The 19,450-nt window shown below is 41.7% G+C and overlaps 1 protein-coding gene across 2 annotated transcripts in view; it reads left to right on the top strand.

Annotated features, from left to right (window-relative positions):
* The window catches only part of LOC117282662 (tachykinin-like peptides receptor 86C), a 113,556-nt gene extending 95,491 nt beyond the window's left edge, over positions 1–18,065 (top strand). For both annotated transcript variants that reach the window (XM_033753221.1, XM_033753222.1), the window contains exon 3: positions 18,006–18,065. In XM_033753221.1, the coding sequence (XP_033609112.1) occupies positions 18,006–18,010 (5 nt within the window). In that variant the 3' untranslated portion in view covers positions 18,011–18,065. The remainder of the gene's footprint in view (positions 1–18,005) is intronic.
* Positions 18,066–19,450: the final 1,385 nt, after the last annotated feature.

Below are 19,450 nucleotides of genomic sequence, written 5' to 3'. Positions count from 1 at the left end.
CCATCCTTAAACACATCTCAGGTTACTTGAATTGACTTTTAGAAACTGCTTTCACCAGAACGTTACCCACTGTTACGAAATTGGGCTCTCAAACTTTGCTCTGTTTTTGCAAGTACTTACATATGCGAAACAGCGTTTTCATCGCTGAAGCATGTAAAGTCTGAGAACAGGAACAGACTATCAGATGTCGTGTTCTCACATATTCTTCGAGTGGCAACGTCACGATTAGAAGTGGATTTTATATCATTGGTTTCCAGTTTTATGAAACCACAGTGCTCTCATTAAAACAGTGTGTATATGAGGATTTAGGTATAATCATTAGACCATAAAACTATGATTGAAAGTCTTTTGTCCTCATCCCTGCTGAAAGAGGAATTTGTGCTCTTTTATGGTAAGTAGTTGCAAATTTCAAGGCATTTTATTTTTCTTTCTTAAATTATAATTGCATTTTCCCCCGGCATATATAAAACTAAACATAAGGCATGATCTGGCCAGTGTTTCTTTAAGAAAAAATGCTCTGGGGGTAGAAGTGATAGAAGGCAATAAAATCGATTGGTGAAATTTTCAATATCGGCTTAATATTATTGGTGCAACATAAAATTTAAATACATAGGTTTAAATGCACTTGTTTTTACACGGGTTGTGACTGATTCAGTTTGGGGGGCAATACTCCCCGACCATTCGTCTGAAAGAAACACTGTATCTGGCCCCTGATGGTGTTCTATAAACTAAATTTGGCCCTCGAGATGTATTAGGTTGGCCAACGCTGATCTAGACAGTCAGCTCACAGATGACGGGGAGACTGTCAGCCTTACGAGCCGGTCGCCCTTTACCCCAGGAAGAATCCTGGTACTCATTTTTTTGGAAAGGATGATCGGACCTCAGGGTCAGAGTGCGGCTGGAACGATTAGATCAATTGAAAAATGCAGTAAATTCATCGGCAATGAAACCCGCGACCTCGGGGCTTGTAGCATAATGGCTCAACTAACTACGCTACCTGGTGTCCCCTGACCTAATCCTTCCTGACGGTAATTAATTTTCGGGCTTCATGACGATGGGACATCTTCTAATGGTGATTAGGAGTACTCGCATAGTGTTCAGTTGGTTAATGAGGCGTGCATATAAGGCAATCTTACTGATTAATTATTACATTATTTAATGAGTGTATTTCGGTTGTGTGTCGTCGGATGAGACTGAAAGATCTTGAGAGAACGGGGAAGTTTTCTGTGGAGGTAGTCATCGCCAGTTTCGACCGACTGTGACAAAATTCCGCTGTTCCAGCAGTAACAATAGCAGTCACTCTATACGGAACGTTATAAATTCTGGACTTTCATAGAAATTTAGTTCCAAGAAATTCATATTGGCGGCATATTGGAAAAGCGGCGCTACAGGAAGAGCATCAAAGTACTTTGAGTCGTTTATGGAAGGACGATGAATCTACTGCCTTTGAAGCCATAAGAACCCGCATCCGTACGAGAGCACTTAGTGGATTTTTCTTTCTAGTGAAGACGTGTATAAGATTCAAGGCTCGTAGGTATTGAAAATGAAGTCTTCTGCAAATGAGACGTCATTTAGAAAACTGCACTTGATTACATCAACAATTTCATAGTGTATTTCTTTATTCCTTTAAAAGCGCAGTGGTCACTGTCTGTACCGCATGTTTTAACGTATTAAAACTCTTCATTCTGCCAATATATTGTATTTGTGTGTTCCTTATGGTTCTCACAATAAACAGCAATTATTTCCTCAAACCGGTTGGCCTTTGTAGCGGAGACGCAGTGTATTTCCCTTGAGGCACGAACTGAAATCGAGTACTTCATTTTAACAATCTAAATGTATGAGACAATCTAAGAATGTAAAGAGGAAATACTTATTATATTCGAAATTAGGTAGGCCCTGACCCATTTAGTGCTGAGAACTGTATACAGTGAACTGATACAGGCGTTCAGTCAATATTAATTTCATATCTCAGAAATGTGAAAGGCTACAATATTGGCACTACTTATGGGAAGAATTTATGATGTACGCCGTTGAGGTGTCTTCATGTGGCATGATATTCTTACCATGTACAGGCATTTAAATTTTGCAGCAGAAGTTTCAAAGGCTGTAATGTTGGTATTACTAATCGAAGGAATTTATGATGTGCTTAGATGAAATGGGCTCAGATGCCATGAAATATGTACCAAGTTTAATAAAGATTGCTTCAGGCATTCAGTAGTTAACAGAGGGGATACGCATGCAGACACACAGGTACACACAAACACAGCAAGGTGATCCCAATAAGTCTACTTTCATTTTTTTCAAAATTAGGAAGTTAGGCGAGTACTATTTCACGAATGTTAATGTCGAGATTTACGTTTAAAAGTTTAAACATTTCTCTGTAAACACGTGACACTTGTGACCACGATACTGGTCCATTAAATAGGGTTTAAAGACGTTAATACTGATCTCGTGCCAGTTCCTTAAGGCGCGTCCACATTACTCGTGCTCGTGTGACTCGCTATGCTCGCGAGTAATGTGGACGATATGACAAGTCACGAGACAAACAAATTTAAAATTTTTAATTTAAAAACTATAGCCAATAAATTAAAATACGACTACAGTCTATACACACTACGAGTAAATATACGGATCCTCACGCGCCGAAGCCTGGCGAGCAACTGAAGTAGTGTGGACGAAGATTTACGAGCACAAGTAAAAGCCAGACGAGTCTCCAGACGAGCACAAGCCTGGCGAGCACGAGGAGGAGCACGAGTAATGTGGACGCGTCTTTAGAAAGTCACGCTTTAAACCAAGAGTATGGATTTCATTCAGAACAGTATAGTACAGTCGAAGGATTAAAGTTAGGATGTTTATTGTAATTAATGTTGATTTAATCTTGAGTATTTAGGCAGAAGAACCGTTAGGATAGTTTAGTTTGCTAGCACTACCTCAGCGGTGAGGTTCTGTGGAGTGTAAATCTGTTTTAATGCAGAAGAAGTAGAGATCCTGACTCTCAGTGAAGGAGTTCGCAACAGTCTCGGCAGGAACAGTCTCGGCAGGAAAAGAGAACGCCGGTTGGCACTGAAGTAACGTCAGTGTAAAATGATGGAGCGTTCTACAGGGAGCTTGTATTAACAGGAGCTAGTATATACGGATAGATTTCTTTCAAAATATACTTTTCATATTAGTGGAGATGTAATATCAAAAATATATTTTGAAGCGGTAGCGTAGTTGGTTGAGGCACTATACTACAAGCCGGAAGGTCGCGGGTTCAAGTCCCGATGAGGTCATTGCATTTTTCCAATTTACCTAATCCTTCCAGCCGCAGTATGGCCCTGGGGTTCACTCAGCCTCTAACAGAAATGAGTACCAGGAATTAATTAAATAATTTTCCTGGGGAGTAAAGCTCGGCCGGCGCGTAAGGCTGACAAGTTTACCGCCATCTTTGAGCCGATTGTTGAGAAAATGTGGGACCCTCAACGTCTCACACACCTGTGTGCCTTCACGGCCTGATACAGGGATAGCTTTACTTTTTATTTGCTCGAGATACTGTGAATTCAACCAGTCATAAATATTTCTTATTTTCCGTGGTAATGTGTGCGTAACCAGTGGTAAAATAACTTACCTTCAAATATTTAGATGCTGCATTTATTAATTTAATAGTTTCAGGAATAAAAGGACACTTTACACTGTACTCAAATTGTCTGTATGGGCATCTTGTAGGCAGCTGTTTCAAGAAAACTTTTCAATTATTTCTAAATAAATTAACATTTAATTTTCTATATTAACTGTAAGACATTGTTTGTTTAAGTAGTTACTATAGGACTATGACGATGGTGTATAACACACAGAGATATTGGGTTTTCGGACTTTATCCATCGTCCTGTTTTTTAATATGTTTAGCAACACTGTTTGTGGAGCCGAAATGACCCAGTCATTGACTAGGCTACGATCGGAGAAGGCGGGAATCTGGGTTCGATTCCCTTCACGGGAAGAGATTTTCTGTTCTTCAAACCTGCCGTCTGGTAAGTGGCTCCAGTGACCTATTTCGCGGGGATAAAGTGGCCGAAGCGTGAACTTGACCACTCACTTTAATCTAAAGTGAAGGTTAAGAATGCGTTCCCGATACCTGTTCAAGGCTAGTGCTTGATTAAGTACAAAAGCAAATTCAGTTAGCTTACATACTTCTGTAACAGTGAACAGAATCACTAACGCGCTTTTAATTGGTTCATAAAGTTATCGCGGTGCACGGATAACGCTGGAACAGAGACGTAATGAAGATTTTATATTGTCCTATGATTGTAAGTCTAATCTTGTAGCATGAATTGGAGCTTTTGTAATGCTCATTGCGAAATTTGTATTTCTCCTGACTCAGGGGAATGAGTAGCCCTGCAGATGTATTTCAGTGCATTCATAATTCTAACTTCCTCACAGACTTCTACAGATATTTAGCCCGAAGAAAATTAAGTGTTTCATCGTCAAAAAGAATCTTCATGTGCGTACACTGAGAGGAGGTTAGTTTCGTCTTCTGTATTTCGTAAGGCCCTCACGTCAATGTTACTATTGGCAGGAAGTTAAGAAATGGGAAGGCGCTATACGCTGTGCGTGTCACCGTCATCTCAATTTCCATTACTCTGTCAGTTGGCTCAAACGTAATTTTGAGAATGGGGGNAACAGGTAACACAGACGCACTGTGCGATGCCGATATAAGCCTTTCTTTAGTCACAAAGGCAGAGCAGTAGGCGTAATGTAAGATTAGAGGACCTAGTTGAAGTACCATTAATATAAGCGGAGAATTTGCTCTCAGTAAATATTCGAAAGGATAAGAGCCTTCTCTTCTTGGATGTTATGGCGTGGAGTTTTTATCGACGTACTGTATCCATCTGCAGAGTGAAAGAGAAATGTAAGAGCCAAGTAACAAGATGGAGGTAGCATGCCTTTCCGCAACGTCGTTAAGCTTCTACCAGTTGACACGACGTTACATCCCAGAAGAAATCTATAAATAGTCGCCGTTGGGGGAACCTGAAATCTCACACTCAAAATGCTCCTTCTTCTTGTACGACACATCTAATGATTATTTGATAGTATAACCAGATGTAGCAGATCACAGTGGCCGCATGAAATGTCTCCGCTCGCTCAAACGCTGGGATCCTGGGTTCAAATCCCACTCAAGGCATAGATATCTGCGTTTATTCTGTGTTTGTGTAGTAGCGCTTTTGCGTCGGGCTGATCCCCTTTCCAAGGAATCCTACAGAATGTCCTAGGATTAAGAAACTAAAGAGAAACAAAGCGTTTCACGCGTGCCCTATGCTCCAAGTGGGAGCAACAGAAGAGAGAAAGAGAGAGAGAGATAACAAACAAAAACAAACTCCGTGGCCTGTAGTCCGCAAGTGAACTATACCGACCGAGAGACCGCGGTTTGTCGGCGAAGGTAGTGTCAACTTCTGCCGGTAGAGTGTGTCGCGTGGTTATCGCAACGGATCTCTTAAGGCCGTTAATCTCGATTTTGTAGACGGAAGCCGCTGTTTCCTTGAAATAGCTCCTTAATTGTTCTCACGAGGCTGAGTGGACCTGGTATCGAACCCGAGACCTCTTATCTGTAGGCAAGAACTCCGACCACTAGACCACAGATAAATATTGCAATTTTGATGGAAATGTGGATGTCCTCTGTAGGGAAATTTATTCTCTGGAGTCACTGAGTAGGTGAAAGACTGGGGATGCGTGGCTGTGAGAAACATGGGGCACTGTACTTGGTGATTTGACTCGAGCCGTCACATCTCTACGGAAGTTCCATTGTATTCCGCTCCAGACGTCGGATGCTGCAAGCAGACAGATTCAGATGAAGAACTAAATATAACAATAGCTGTCAGAAACACTACGTAGCAGGCTGCAAATAAGTCTCTGCTAGACAAATATCCGTAAATGATCTCTCCTCGTGCAAGTCATTTCCTCTCAAGCCCTTGTTTAACCAGTGAACTCTAATTATTATAGTTGCACGTGTCTCGTAACGGCAGTTCGCCGACCCTGAGACGCGTGCTATACAGTAACATTTATATGCTCTGTGTTGGGAATCAGTGATTGCGGTATTGTGGCTGTCCGTTCGTCTGTCAGTATTTATGTTTCATCTTCCAATCTACATGTAACAAATAGAGATAAAATTTTGGACTTATAATATACACAAGGCATCGTCCGATCAGTTTCTGTATCATGTGTGTCCACTATAACTTCTAGTTCCAGGTACAATACATTTTAACTTCATTTCCTTTGTAATGTATTACCGTACAATAAATTGTGTTGCATTTCGTAAAATAGGCTCATAAAGAACCAAAATACACGGCGATCTACCACACAGGACAATTTTTATGTGCGTGGATAATGTCTTTGTTTTCAATAGCACGTTTCAGTCTGCAGTCACAAACTTGTATTTAAAACGCCAGCCTTAGTGACGGAATAGATCTGTCAGGAGATGACGCTGTACACTTGTATTAAGGAGGTTTTCAGTTCGAGTCTCGGCCCAAATATCGGCTAGCCTGGCGCATCTCCTAGTTTTCCCGACCCACCGGACGACTGTCGAGATACGAATACCTTGACTGGGTCATGACCGCTACCTTCCGGAGCCTTTCCAAGTCATTTACCACTAACCATCCTCTCGACGGTCGCCGTTTATTCTAGAGACACAAAACGTCTTAGGATCAGTAACAACAACAACAGAAGCGAGAAGGCGAAAGAGTTCTGTCACATAGCAAAAACACGTTCAATAACTATGCGTGCTTCAGCTTAGAGCAGGGAGACTTGTATACCTTCCAGGTTTATTTCAAATAAGGCGTCAGCTATTGCAAAATGTGAATCACGGAGCGATACAGGCTGCACCATGTTGCTTCGTTATGCTTGCAGTACCTTCTGCAGGGGTCTGTCTTGTGAGAGGTGACGTTAGAATGATGATGAAGCATATTGTAATAGTTCACATTTATTTATGTATATAACGTAGGTGGACAACTGGAGGACTCTTGTGAATACGGTAATGAATTTTTGGGTTCCATATTATTTTTATTTGCTAGTGGGGTGGGACTAAGTCCCTTGTACTGCGACCATTTCTGGTCTATTGTACCAGCCCTAGATGATAGGTGGGGGTGATTGTGGGGCAATTGGTGGAATGAAGATTGGCAAGGGAAACCGAAGTACTCGGAGAAAAAACCTGCCCCAGCGCCACTTTGTCCACCACAAATCCCACTTGACCAGACCCGGGATCGACCCCGGGCCGCCGCGATGGGAAGCCAGCGACTAACCGCTTGAGCTATGGCGCTGTCTTCAGGTTCCATAAAATTCTATAAAAATAAAAAGCTCAGCTTCATGAGTAAGTAAGTATATAACGTTGGTACCAGTGGCTCGGAGTTTCCAGTTTCGAATGACATAAGCGAACAAGATTTGAGAAACGTATGAAAGCAAAGCATCATGACCTGATTTGAGCCATTATCCCAGAATGTACCTGGCGCAGCGGAGAATCCTTGGTTAAGTCAGGTCTTCTCGGATCTGAGAATCACTTTACTATACAACCATGTGTTAATGTAACAATGTATTTGTAGCAATATTGATGCATTTCAGGTGAAAAAATTCTTGATGGTACCAATGAACTCCGGCATGTATGCTAATGTTCCATTGTGTATGTTGCAATTCTCGGTGAAGTTAGTGCCAACTTTAGCGGATAGAGGGTGTCGCGTGATCAGCGCAACGGTTCCCCACGGACATTAATTTCGGTTTTCTAAACTGGAGCCGCTACTTTTCCATTCAAGTAGCTCCTCAATTATCCTCACGAGGCTGAGGGGACCCGGTTCCAGACTCAATACTTTTCAGAAAATTTGGTAGAGTTGGGAATCGAACCCGGAACCTCTGGATCTGTAAGCAGGAACTCTGACCACTTCAACACAGAGGCGGTCGCCTTTAGTATTCTTCTCTAAAAGTCAGAGCATATTTTGAAGGTTGTGAGTTTCTTATACCCGTGGTTGTGAAGAGTCGTACCTTACACGACGACGTCGATCAGATCCTTTAAAGGTTCGGCCACACAGAGCGCTACGCTATGTTCGCTATGTACGCTACGTACGCTGTGCACACTCTGCGACGCAGCTAACATAGGGAACATAGCGTACGTAGCGTACGTAGCGTACGTAGCGTACGGAAGTCTGTGTGGCCAGTCACATTGGCAATAAATGGAGATATTTTTCTGTTAGTATAGCGAACATAGCGTACGTAGCGCTCTATGTGGCCGAACCTTAAGTCAGCTAACTGTACGAGGATTGTCTTCTAATACGCGATGCGGTGCAGTCCGGCAGGCGTTTACTGATATCCTGGAGGAAAGTACTGCCCCAACATTCGGGTGGAATAATAAGCAAAGCAAGTAGTCACCAAGAAGCAGGCAGCTAATTGCGCTGTACTTACCGGCTACTTCTTGCTTTTTGCTTGCTTGTCTTATCCTTAACCCTGAAACCGAGGCAAAATTATACTGAATTACATGACGCAAGGATAATTCTCTTCATTATAACCGCTCTAAAAACCTCAAACCCAAGTATGAGAAACAGGCTTCCATGTCATTTGTTGGTGACTAAGCACAGGGTTTGGATTGATAACTGGATTTATTGAACGTTTATAACTCTCAAATACAAATAACTTTAAGCCGTCTCACTAATTTACACTCTTCAGGATAGTACAATTACAGAACGCATAATGAAATCTTCTATTTCTTCACTAGCAGTTATTAGGTAGCGGCTGCTAACAATTCAATTCTAGGTTGCTAACGGACTACTCCGACTTCCAACTAACTTCAATTAAAATTGAAAGTCACCACCGACGGTCTTTTGGCCAGTCAGCCTTCGTGTCAAGCCCCTTCTGGAGTCCAAGACCAGATTTTTGTTACTTCACATTTAAAGTCAAAGTTATGTAACGACCGACTATCGATTTTCCAATCTGTCTTGGTGTCGAGCCCCCTTTTGGGACCCACAACAACATTTTTATTTCTGTCAGACGGTTGAGGGTTTGTTGATGTGGGGCGCCCTCTCTGTCGATAACTCGAACCTTGTTCTATGTGTGTTTTGTGGTAATTTGCAGTGTCAGTTCGAAGAACTGTACTGATCAGATTTGTCACAGATGCATGAAATCGCATACAGAATCACGTAACTATATATCCAGCTCCGTATGTTACCACCTGACGCCACTAATTAAACGGCAGCTGCTAAGCAGCACCGTTCGAAACACCATCACAAAATTTTGTATGGATAGAGGTTCATGACATGTAGCTGTAACTAAGATTAGGATTTGCAAGATGTAGAACACAGCACGACTACTGACACTGCAGACAAATTCTTTAGTTCGTTGATAACTGACTAATTGCTTTATGTTAACGTTTTAAATCAATACATCGACATAAGTACCGCTTGTTCCTCCTATCTCTTTGCACAAATGCTTAGCCCTTTAGTGCCTCCAAACACAATTCTGAATATATTATGTGCCACTAGTAAATTAAAGAATTCCACAAATCTACTTGACTTATTTAAATTTAATTTGTTAAACTAATATACTGATAAAATATATATGGACAAATACCGTCTTAAGTGCAACAATTTTATTGTAGTTTTTACTTCTTTTTCCTCTTCCACACTACATGTTTCGGCCCTAAATGGCCATCATCAGGTGTGTATCACTCACGCAACTGTTACACTGCTTGTTAAAAATTTAAAAACACCAGTCTTTCCAATGGTATAAAATCTTTGTCAATCTACACGCGTCAATTTGATCTTTAAATTAGCACTTTTTAAACCCCAATTCAAGTTAAAATGTCTATAAGATCTTTGTTCTCTTTCTTTTTCAAATTTTTCAATTAAAGTTTTTCAGGGTACATGCCCTATATCTACGGTGCTGCAGCGGCCACTTCTTGTTTTTATCGCCGTTCATGTGTTGTCTGTAATATACAAATATTCGTGTTACTATCCTATGCTATGCCATGTTATGCTATTCTTATATGTTTATACTGTTATTTGTACTTACTCAGTGTAGGCGCTCTCTGTGTGTGTCGCTGCTTATCTTTAATACGTGTGCTGTCTGGTGTACTGTGTGCTGTGTTTTATGTTCGTGGGTGTTGGAGGGGGAATGGGTAGTGGGGGAGGCAGGTACCGTTAGTCTGTATAGATTTCGCATATAGTTTGAAATATGGGATTGTATGTTTCTATGTGTGTGTCATTCATTTGTAGGCCTTTCTTACTTATTTTATATATATGGTATTTCTCTAATGTATTCAAATGTTTACCCTTTTTTCCCGTTNTTTTAAAGACACACAGATAAAAGTAGCATTCCGCACACGTAACACAATAGAAAACATACTCAAACAAAAACCACAATTAGATAAATACAATAAAAGTGGCATATACCAAATGAAATGTGTAGATTGCCCATTGAAATACATTGGACAAACGGGCCGAACATTTAACGCTAGATATAAAGAACATCTACATGATATTAGAAATAATAATTGCAATTCCGGGTACTCAAATCACATACTAAATACGGGACATGCATACGGAACAATAACAGACGTAATGGAAGTTGTAACAACGGGAAAAAAGGGTAAACATTTGAATACATTAGAGAAATACCATATATATAAAATAAGTAAGAAAGGCCTACAAATGAATGACACACACATAGAAACATACAATCCCATATTTCAAACTATATGCGAAATCTATACAGACTAACGGTACCTGCCTCCCCCACTACCCATTCCCCCTCCAACACCCACGAACATAAAACACAGCACACAGTACACCAGACAGCACACGTATTAAAGATAAGCAGCGACACACACAGAGAGCGCCTACACTGAGTAAGTACAAATAACAGTATAAACATATAAGAATAGCATAACATGGCATAGCATAGGATAGTAACACGAATATTTGTATATTACAGACAACACATGAACGGCGATAAAAACAAGAAGTGGCCGCTGCAGCACCGTAGATATAGGGCATGTACCCTGAAAAACTTTAATTGAAAATTTTGAAAAAGAAAGAGAACAAAGATCTTATAGACATTTTAACTTGAATTGGGGTTTAAAAAGTGCTAATTTAAAGATCAAATTGACGCGTGTAGATTGACAAAGATTTTATACCATTGGAAAGACTGGTGTTTTTAAATTTTTAACAAGCAGTGTAACAGTTGCGTGAGTGATACACACCTGATGATGGCCATTTAGGGCCGAAACATGTAGTGTGGAAGAGGAAAAAGAAGTAAAAACTACAATAAAATTGTTGCACTTAAGACGGTATTTGTCCATATATATTGTGTGAGTGTAACAGGATGCTGAAATATAATATACTGATATAATTTTCTTATTGCTAGTGGGGTGGGACTAAGTCCCTTGTACTGCGGTCACTTCTGGCCTATTGTACCAGCCCCAGATGATAGGTGAGGGTGATTATGGAGCAATTGTTGGAAAGAAGATTGGCAGGGGAAAGCGAAGTGCTCTAAGAAAATCTGCCCTAGCGCCACTTAGTCCACCACAAATCACACTTGACCAGACCCGGGATCGAACCCGGCCGCCGCGGTGAGAAGCCAGCGACTAACCGCTTGAGCTATGGCGCGGCCGAATAGTTCTCATTTACTTTACATTCCATTAGTTAATAGCAGAATTCTAGGGTTCCGCACTTCATTGCCGGTTCTCTCATCCCCCCTCCACAATACATTACATTTCTTGTCGAAAGAATGATAACAATAGGCAGCTTTAAGGGGGCACGCGGTAGCGTAGTTGGTTGAGGCACTATGCTACATGCCTGAAGGTCACGGTTTCAAGTCCCAGTGAGGTGAATATTTTCAATTTACCTAATTCTTCCAGCCGCACTATGGCTTTGGGGTCGACTCAGCCTCTAACAGAAATGAGTACCAGGAATCGTCCTGGGGCTAAATGACGACCGGCGCGTGAGGCTTGAGAATCTTATGGCCATCTGTGAACCGATTTTCTAGAGAAAATATATGAGCCTCGACATCTCACAACCTAAGAGCCTTCACGGTCTGTTACAGGGATAGCTTTACATTTTTTTAAGCAACTTCAAACGCGAGTCCAGTAACCGTTCTATTTTCGTCAGAAACGTGTTTATGAATCTGTTTTTTTAGAGGTAGCAGAATATCTCATATAAGAGTGTACACGCAAATTCCTGCCTGCAAATTGCCTGCTAAACCCTGTGCTTGCATAACTCTAAAATGTTCAAAATTACGCCACCAGAAGAAAGGTTTGTCATCTACATGCACTTTCCACTACAGCAGCAAACGCCTGGCGTGTACCCCGCTAATGTTTTGTATCTCTGCTAAATCACAATGAAAATAAACAACTTGGAAACGCAATTCGCAAAACCTACTCAGTGAGATCTTTGTCGTCATTTGTCCATAAAGTGACTGCGCATTTCTCCATGTACCGTCTCTCATAAAAGACCAATAACTTACTTCGGCGTCCGTAGAAGGTTTATACGTAGGTCGATTAAAAGTTGCGTCTCTCTGAGAGTAATCAGAATCCACGGCGTTTCGAGAAAAATATGCTGTGAGAGGTGGTAACTTAAGTGATGACAGAAAGATTAAAAATATCGCAACTTAATTGCTTAGGCTCGGACGTTATATAAAAGCGTGAAAGTGAAATATTGCCATTGCTGAAGCTCACGCCGTGGAAGCGTTAGGATTGCAGGTATAATCCCCAGCACCAACCATCTGCGAGAGCTTAGAAGATATTCAGTTATTAAAACTCCACTGGTGCCAGGCCCGCGGCGGTCCGGGTTCGATCCCGGGACTGGTCAAGTGGGATTTGTGGTGGACAAAGTGGCGCTGGGGAGGGTTTTCTCCGAGTACTTCGGTTTTTCCTGCCAATCTTCATTCCACCAAATTTTCCATCGTCATAATCACACGGGGCAGGTACAATAGGCCAATCAGTGACCGCCGTGCCGATTGGATTCAGTTGGAACGTTGATACACTAGTCCCATCACTTTACCAGCGCTTTGAAACCCGCAGCATTGACGTCTTTTGACTATTGTCTCAGCCACTTCCTCACATGTTTGGGCATCATCTGCGACTTACGAATGTCTTTTAGAGAATTTCTCGATCCAGCTGTGAACCGCTTTATTTGACAGACACTTCACAGTGCAATCGGGAAATATTTCTTTATGAATATCCTTTGCATTGAGTACTTTCAACCACAAATAGCACAACAGAACGCTAGTTTTCGGTCGTCATTTTGACTACTGAAATAAGCCTCTGAACATGCACACGCCCGTCTGCTACGTAGACTTTCATGAAGCTGGACTATACTGCTACCTAGAGATGCGTGTACATATAGAAAACCCATTACGTCCATTACAGCTGTTTTACTTCCATTTGTGACATATTTACTGACTCTTCCCGCTATAAGTTCGAATTAGAATAGTTCGTAAACTAGTGTAATGAAAGGATTTCCTCAGATACACGAATTCTATACATCCTCTTATAATATATGAAACTGAGAAGTTTAGACAAGCTCTTTCGTGTATAAAGTACCCTTTTTGATCGTCCAGTATCCTCATATTCTGTGTGTTTCCCTTAGGGTTTATATAGAAATGTCTGTTTTTTTATTAGTGGGGTGGGACTAAGTCCCTTGTACTGCGGCCACTTCTGGCCTATCGTACCAGCCCCAGATGATAGGTGAGGGTGATTGTGGAGCAATTAGAGGACTGAAGATTGGCAGGGGCAACCGAAGTACTCGGAGAAAACCTGCCCCAGCGTCACTTTGTCCACCACAAATCCCACTTGACCAGACCCGGTATCAAACCCGGGCCGCCCGGGTAGGAAGCCTATAAATGTCGTAGTATTATTTTGGGTTTGATGTTCTCCCTGTGACGGAAATGATGGGGACTATCTTCTGGGATGTTACGCCATGCAGTCCGGTACAATTTTCGTGGCGATTCGGAGGAACGTAGTGCATCCATCTTCAGGCCGTAAGAGCAAGCCAAGCGAGCAGATAGAATCGAGGGGTAAGGAAAGCTGCTAGATTTCCGCTGTGCGCTTGCGCGATTTAAGATTTGACGCGTATAGAGTTTTTAAACGACGTCAGTGTGCGTTAGTTTTGTAATATTGTATTTCAGCATCCTGTTACATTAACTTTACATCACATACACGTCTATCTCAATGCAACATTATTTTTCATTTATTTCTCTTTGCTAAATGTTTCGGCCGCAGCCGGCCATCATCAGACAACGATTTATCTCTTATGAATGGAAGACGATAAATGGAACGACACTGACATATTTTATTTGGAACTAATTAATTGTAAATACAGTGGGAAATAAGAGCCTAAAGCGTTTAGCAAGATAAACATTTTCCTGATGATGGGTGGGTACGGTCGAAACATGTAGCAAAGAGGAGCAGTAAATAAAAAATGAAGTTGGTTTCAGACAGAAGTATATGTGTACATAAAAGGTACGTTAAGTTGTTGTCCCCACTACGCCACACCAACACCAAATTTGACTGTTTATTTTGAAGGTGATTTACTATTTAGTAACTCTCCGTTATCCTGACCGTTGCTATGTGCCTACTCAGAGTTCTTAGTTTGAGTTACAGTTGTCTATTTCTGTTTGTGTTTGTTAACATAGAGTTTAGGTTCTGTCGTATTGTTACTACATTTACTTTTTTACTTGTGAACCTCTCGCTCTTCTTACACCAAGTGGTGTTATTTTTCCTCCTCCTTCTCAGTCCTGTATTGGGTTTTGAGCGTAGGGGCTTGGCAGACGCTGATGCATTTATCTGTGTTCTGTAACTTGTAGTTGGCTATCCACACACACCTTGTGGGCATTTGAAAACAACTGTTAAATCAGAGATGACCTTGGCGCATTTCTCCCTTCTTCTCTCTGAATGTAAGCCTAAGGGTAAAGACGGACGGTGAGGTACGCTTCATGAAATCATATGATGCAGTGTTGGTATGACACCTACAAACTAGTTATTTGCATTTGATTCTGTGAATACAGACCTACCCCTCCTTATCTAAATGGATTCTTTGCTCCAAGAATGAGCACAGTGCGGTTTGTTACAAAATTTCGTTTGGTGGAGTAATTTCAGCCATCGGTTTCCTGGAAAGAGTCGTAAACCGGCGGAGTGGAGGGTTTGACCGTTGGCCACTGCTGGACATATGTCAACATCAAACAAATATTTTCTTGGGAGGAATTTCTAATATTCCTGTGCCTGTCTACAATGTCGCCTGTTAGCCTCAACTTATCCGCGTGGGAAATTCTTATCTCGAAATGTTTACGTCAATGCAAGGTATGTCATAATATAAAAAAAGAATACTTCCACATTCCTTGAGGAGTCTCATAGGTAATACTGTGCTTTCAATTGTGGGCCTGCTGTCTACATGCACTTCCTAACGTGTTAAATAACACTTTAAGATTGCACTTAAATTTAGAACACTGAACTTTAGAATACGTGTAATTGATTTTTTAAGTAGAAACATTTTCAGAATATATACGTAAATATTATTGGATGAGCCGGAATTAATGGAATTTCCCACACTCACCAAATTAAATATTATATAAGGAGATTATCGGAGCCTCGTATGTGAAAGTGAGGTCGGTACTGCGGGTGGGAGGAGGCTTTTGTATAGGTGTGGGACGCGACTAAATTGCTGTAATAACCTGCGTCATTATTGACTAGCAGATACCAAGCAGTGCATTTGCTTGGACATGACCACAAGTTCTGTGACGCTCGCTTTCCTACATTATATCATGGGGAAAATTTGAGGTTGTCGCTTCTGACACCTCGCTTACTTTTAAAGTTTGGCAGAGAATTCACCTTCATCAAGTCATTACACCTAAAATATTTTTTCCTTATATTTTTATAATGACATTATAGCGTGTAGACCCGTTGCTGTGTAACGGTAGTGAAACAACCCCTCTTAGTAGGGCAGCAGATTCTTAATAAACGAGGTTGCATAGTGTTATATTTTAGCGTCCTGTTGCACTGATTCATGTCCATGATGTGTATTCATGCTAACCGTCTTACAGTGCACACAGTTTCACCTTACATAATATGTTGTTGGGTGACGCGAACACATTTCCGCGGAAAAGTTTAGCATACGAGAATGGTGTTTTCTCTGTGGTCCGTGCCGAGAAGTTCAAACCAGGACAGTTGGAGCACTGCGTTCAATTGACAACTGAGTTCTGGAAGGGAGGCTGTGAAGAGAGGACTTGAGCACGTGAAGCTGAAGAATCGCCAGCGTTAAAATCCTTTGTCAGGGAACGGCTGGTGAAGAAAAAGCAGGCTGAAAAAGGCATAGCGTGTGTTTTAGTGATTTGTGAACTGTGCAGATCAGTGATAGTGTTGAAGTTCCGAGTCGTATGCATAGGTGGTCTATAAATTCGTTCACAAATCCAAACCCCACATTTTAAGACACGCTGCTGTGGCGGCGATTTTACAACAATAAATAGCGTCGAAATATATGGCGGTTTATAAATCAGGATTTGGAGGAGGCAAGCATGACTTCATCGAGGTATTATCCCGGAATTTTGCCTGAGGGTCCGAAATAAACCACACAATGCCTCAACAAGGATAAACAGTGTCTCGGCAGAGAGAGAATCCGAGCGCAGTGACCCGCCCTGTTATATCTTATTAGGAGTCACAGACGGTACCAGCCCGTCAGTTTTGGGGGCAATATTTTCATGTCACAAGGGATCTCACGGAACAGCCGTGAAGAAACGGGCTGAGAGGCCGAAATTCGTTTCCCCGCTGGAGCAAGGGTTTTCTCCTTTTCACAGCGTCCAAACCGGATCTCGGGCTCCTGACTCTTCTATATATTGGGTGCTGACAAGAGCCCTCCACTAGTCCCTATCCTGAGCCAGATCAATCTAATCCATATCATCCCATCCTATATTTCTAAGATCCATTTTAATGTTGTCCACCCACCTGCGCCTTGGTCTTCCTAGTGGTCTGTTTCATTCTGGCCTTCCCACCAATATCCTATATGCATTCCTCTTACCCATTCGTGGTACATGCCCTGCTCACCTTATCCTTCTCGACTTGATCATATAGTAAATGAACTCAACGTCCACACAGTTATCTAACAAATTACGCGATGGGGCACCTTCATAATGCAGTTCAATCAAGTTAACATGTACACAGATTGTATCCACATTACGAAGTATTCTCCCATCTAAGAAGGTGGCACGATGACATTCTGAGTTAGAAAAGAGGATCCGGGGTCAGTAAATATTCGACTGTCCCCGAATTCTTCCGTCTTTATCCTTTTCCGACTGGGAACACACAATCTTTCCTATGCTGTAGGTAGAGGAGGCCTTTTCCCTTGGGAGAAGCGGCCGAGCGTGAACTGAAGTCACCTCTAGTTAGTGCCGAGATTGTGGTCGCGCCATAGCTCAAGCGGTTAGTCGCTGTTTCCCACCGCGGCGGCCCAGGTTCGATCCCGGGTCTGGTCAAGTGGGATTTGTGGTAGACAAAGTGGCGCTGGTGCAGGTTTTCTCCGAGTACTTCGGTTTCCCCTGCCAATCTTCATTCCACCAATTGCTCCACAATCACCCTCACCTATCATCTGGGGCTGGTACAAAAGGCCAGAAATGGCCGCAGTACAAGGGACTTAGTTCCATTCCACTAGCAATAAAAAAATAATGCCGAGATTGGAAATTTGTGGAGCTGTACCTCCATTTTCATGCGCCTTCGTTACTCAGTTACTCAGTATATAAAAAACGAATCAGTTTTCTGTTTTACCAAGCACTGAGAATGTCACAAAGAATTCAGTTTCACTTACCATGCTGCACATTTCCCGTAAAGCCGAATATCGTGGTTGAGGTGCAGAGTTGCTTTGTATTTGGAAGTTGGCAAGTTATACTCTGGGCCTGGAGGCCGGCTGTCCTGCCTGACATTTCTCACGGGTTTCTTTAGTACCTCCAGATATTGGACCACTATCGGTTCTTTCAATTTTTAATTAATAATGATCTTAACGTTTTATGTTTTTTAGTCTGAGATACAGAGAGTGTCGAAAAGTAAAGAAGCCCTAGCTTCCCACCGTGGCGGCCCGAGTTCGATCCCGGATCTGGTCAATGTGATTTGTGGTGGACAAAGTGGCGCTGGGGCAGGTTTTCTCCGAGTACTTCGGTTTCCCCTGCCAATCTTCATTCCACCAATTGCTCCACAATCACCCTCACTTATCATCTGGGGCCCGTACAAGAGGCCAGAAGTAGCCGCAGTACAAGGGACTTAGTCCCACCCCACTAGCAATAAAAAAAGTACAGAAATACGCAACTTGAATCTACGCATCTCGCAAAGTATTCTTAAACGCGCTAAATGCTACAGTACTTAGGAGTCACGACGATCTAAAGGAAGTGATAAAGTACCTACTGTTGTGAGGAAATGTGATTGGCTTGTATCACCAAGTGGCATATCTGTCAGGCAGTGAGTGCATACTTACCACCTGCATCACCATCATGAAGGTCTGGACATTTCGCTACTGTAACCGTTCCATTGAAGTACTGCCTATGTAAAGATGATTAATGTTATTAATTTGAAATTTAATTGTTCGAATGTAAGGACAGGAACAAGGTAGTGAGACATAGGTCCATTCTTGTATTTAAGAGTCCATTCTTGTATTTTAGAGTTAGCGCCTTCCCACGCTTACAGCAGAAACAGGGAGATACCTATTGAAGATTTATTAGGGGAACGTTACGTAAAGAATAGCTAAAGAAATCTTTTGTGAATTCTTTACTTGACATTTTATACATGCCATGATTTAAAAGAGTGAAGTTTTTAGGAACCAAGCGACGCTTAACATTTGTCAATATTCTGACAGAAATACGTTGGAGTCAGAAAACCTTAAACCCTTGTAAGCTTCAAACGGAGTGGAGGAATATCTAATTAAGATACTCCTATTTTTCAAATATAACCAATCACTAAAATTTAAGGGTGTGACAGGGCAGAGACGCTGAGGAAACAAGGATTTGAAGGTCCGAGTAGAAATCAGTTGTCGAAGTCAATCGCACACCGGGCTCCGTAGAAACTAGGCGCAAAATGGTCCAACACCAGACTCAGAGGAGACCAGACCAGAAAAGTCACACATCGGGCTCCGAAGCAATCAGACGCGAAAAAGACTAACATCGGCATTAATAAGAAAGAAGTAAAGTCTCATACTCCGCCCTGAGTAAATCAGATTTATAAATTACTCGCCGGATTTCAGTTCAAAGTTGTGTGTGTAATTCTTGAATAAGCCAGAAGAAAAGTTATACTGGCGTTATTCAATTAGACGGTGTTAAGGAGTTGACCGAATCAATTCTGATAGTAATCAGTTAAAACCCTGAAAGTGGTTTAGTTAAATAAGTGGCGCAAAACAAGTGTCTTTTAAATGATAACACAGGCCTACAAAAAAATTTTTAACAGCATTTAAACCTAATATCTGCTTTAATCTACAAC

The sequence above is a fragment of the Cryptotermes secundus genome, unplaced genomic scaffold (assembly GCF_002891405.2).
Source record: "Cryptotermes secundus unplaced genomic scaffold, Csec_1.0 scaffold592, whole genome shotgun sequence".
Taxonomy (NCBI): domain Eukaryota; kingdom Metazoa; phylum Arthropoda; class Insecta; order Blattodea; family Kalotermitidae; genus Cryptotermes; species Cryptotermes secundus.
Note: the sequence above shows the minus strand (reverse complement) of the source record. Positions and strands in the feature narration are given on the sequence as shown.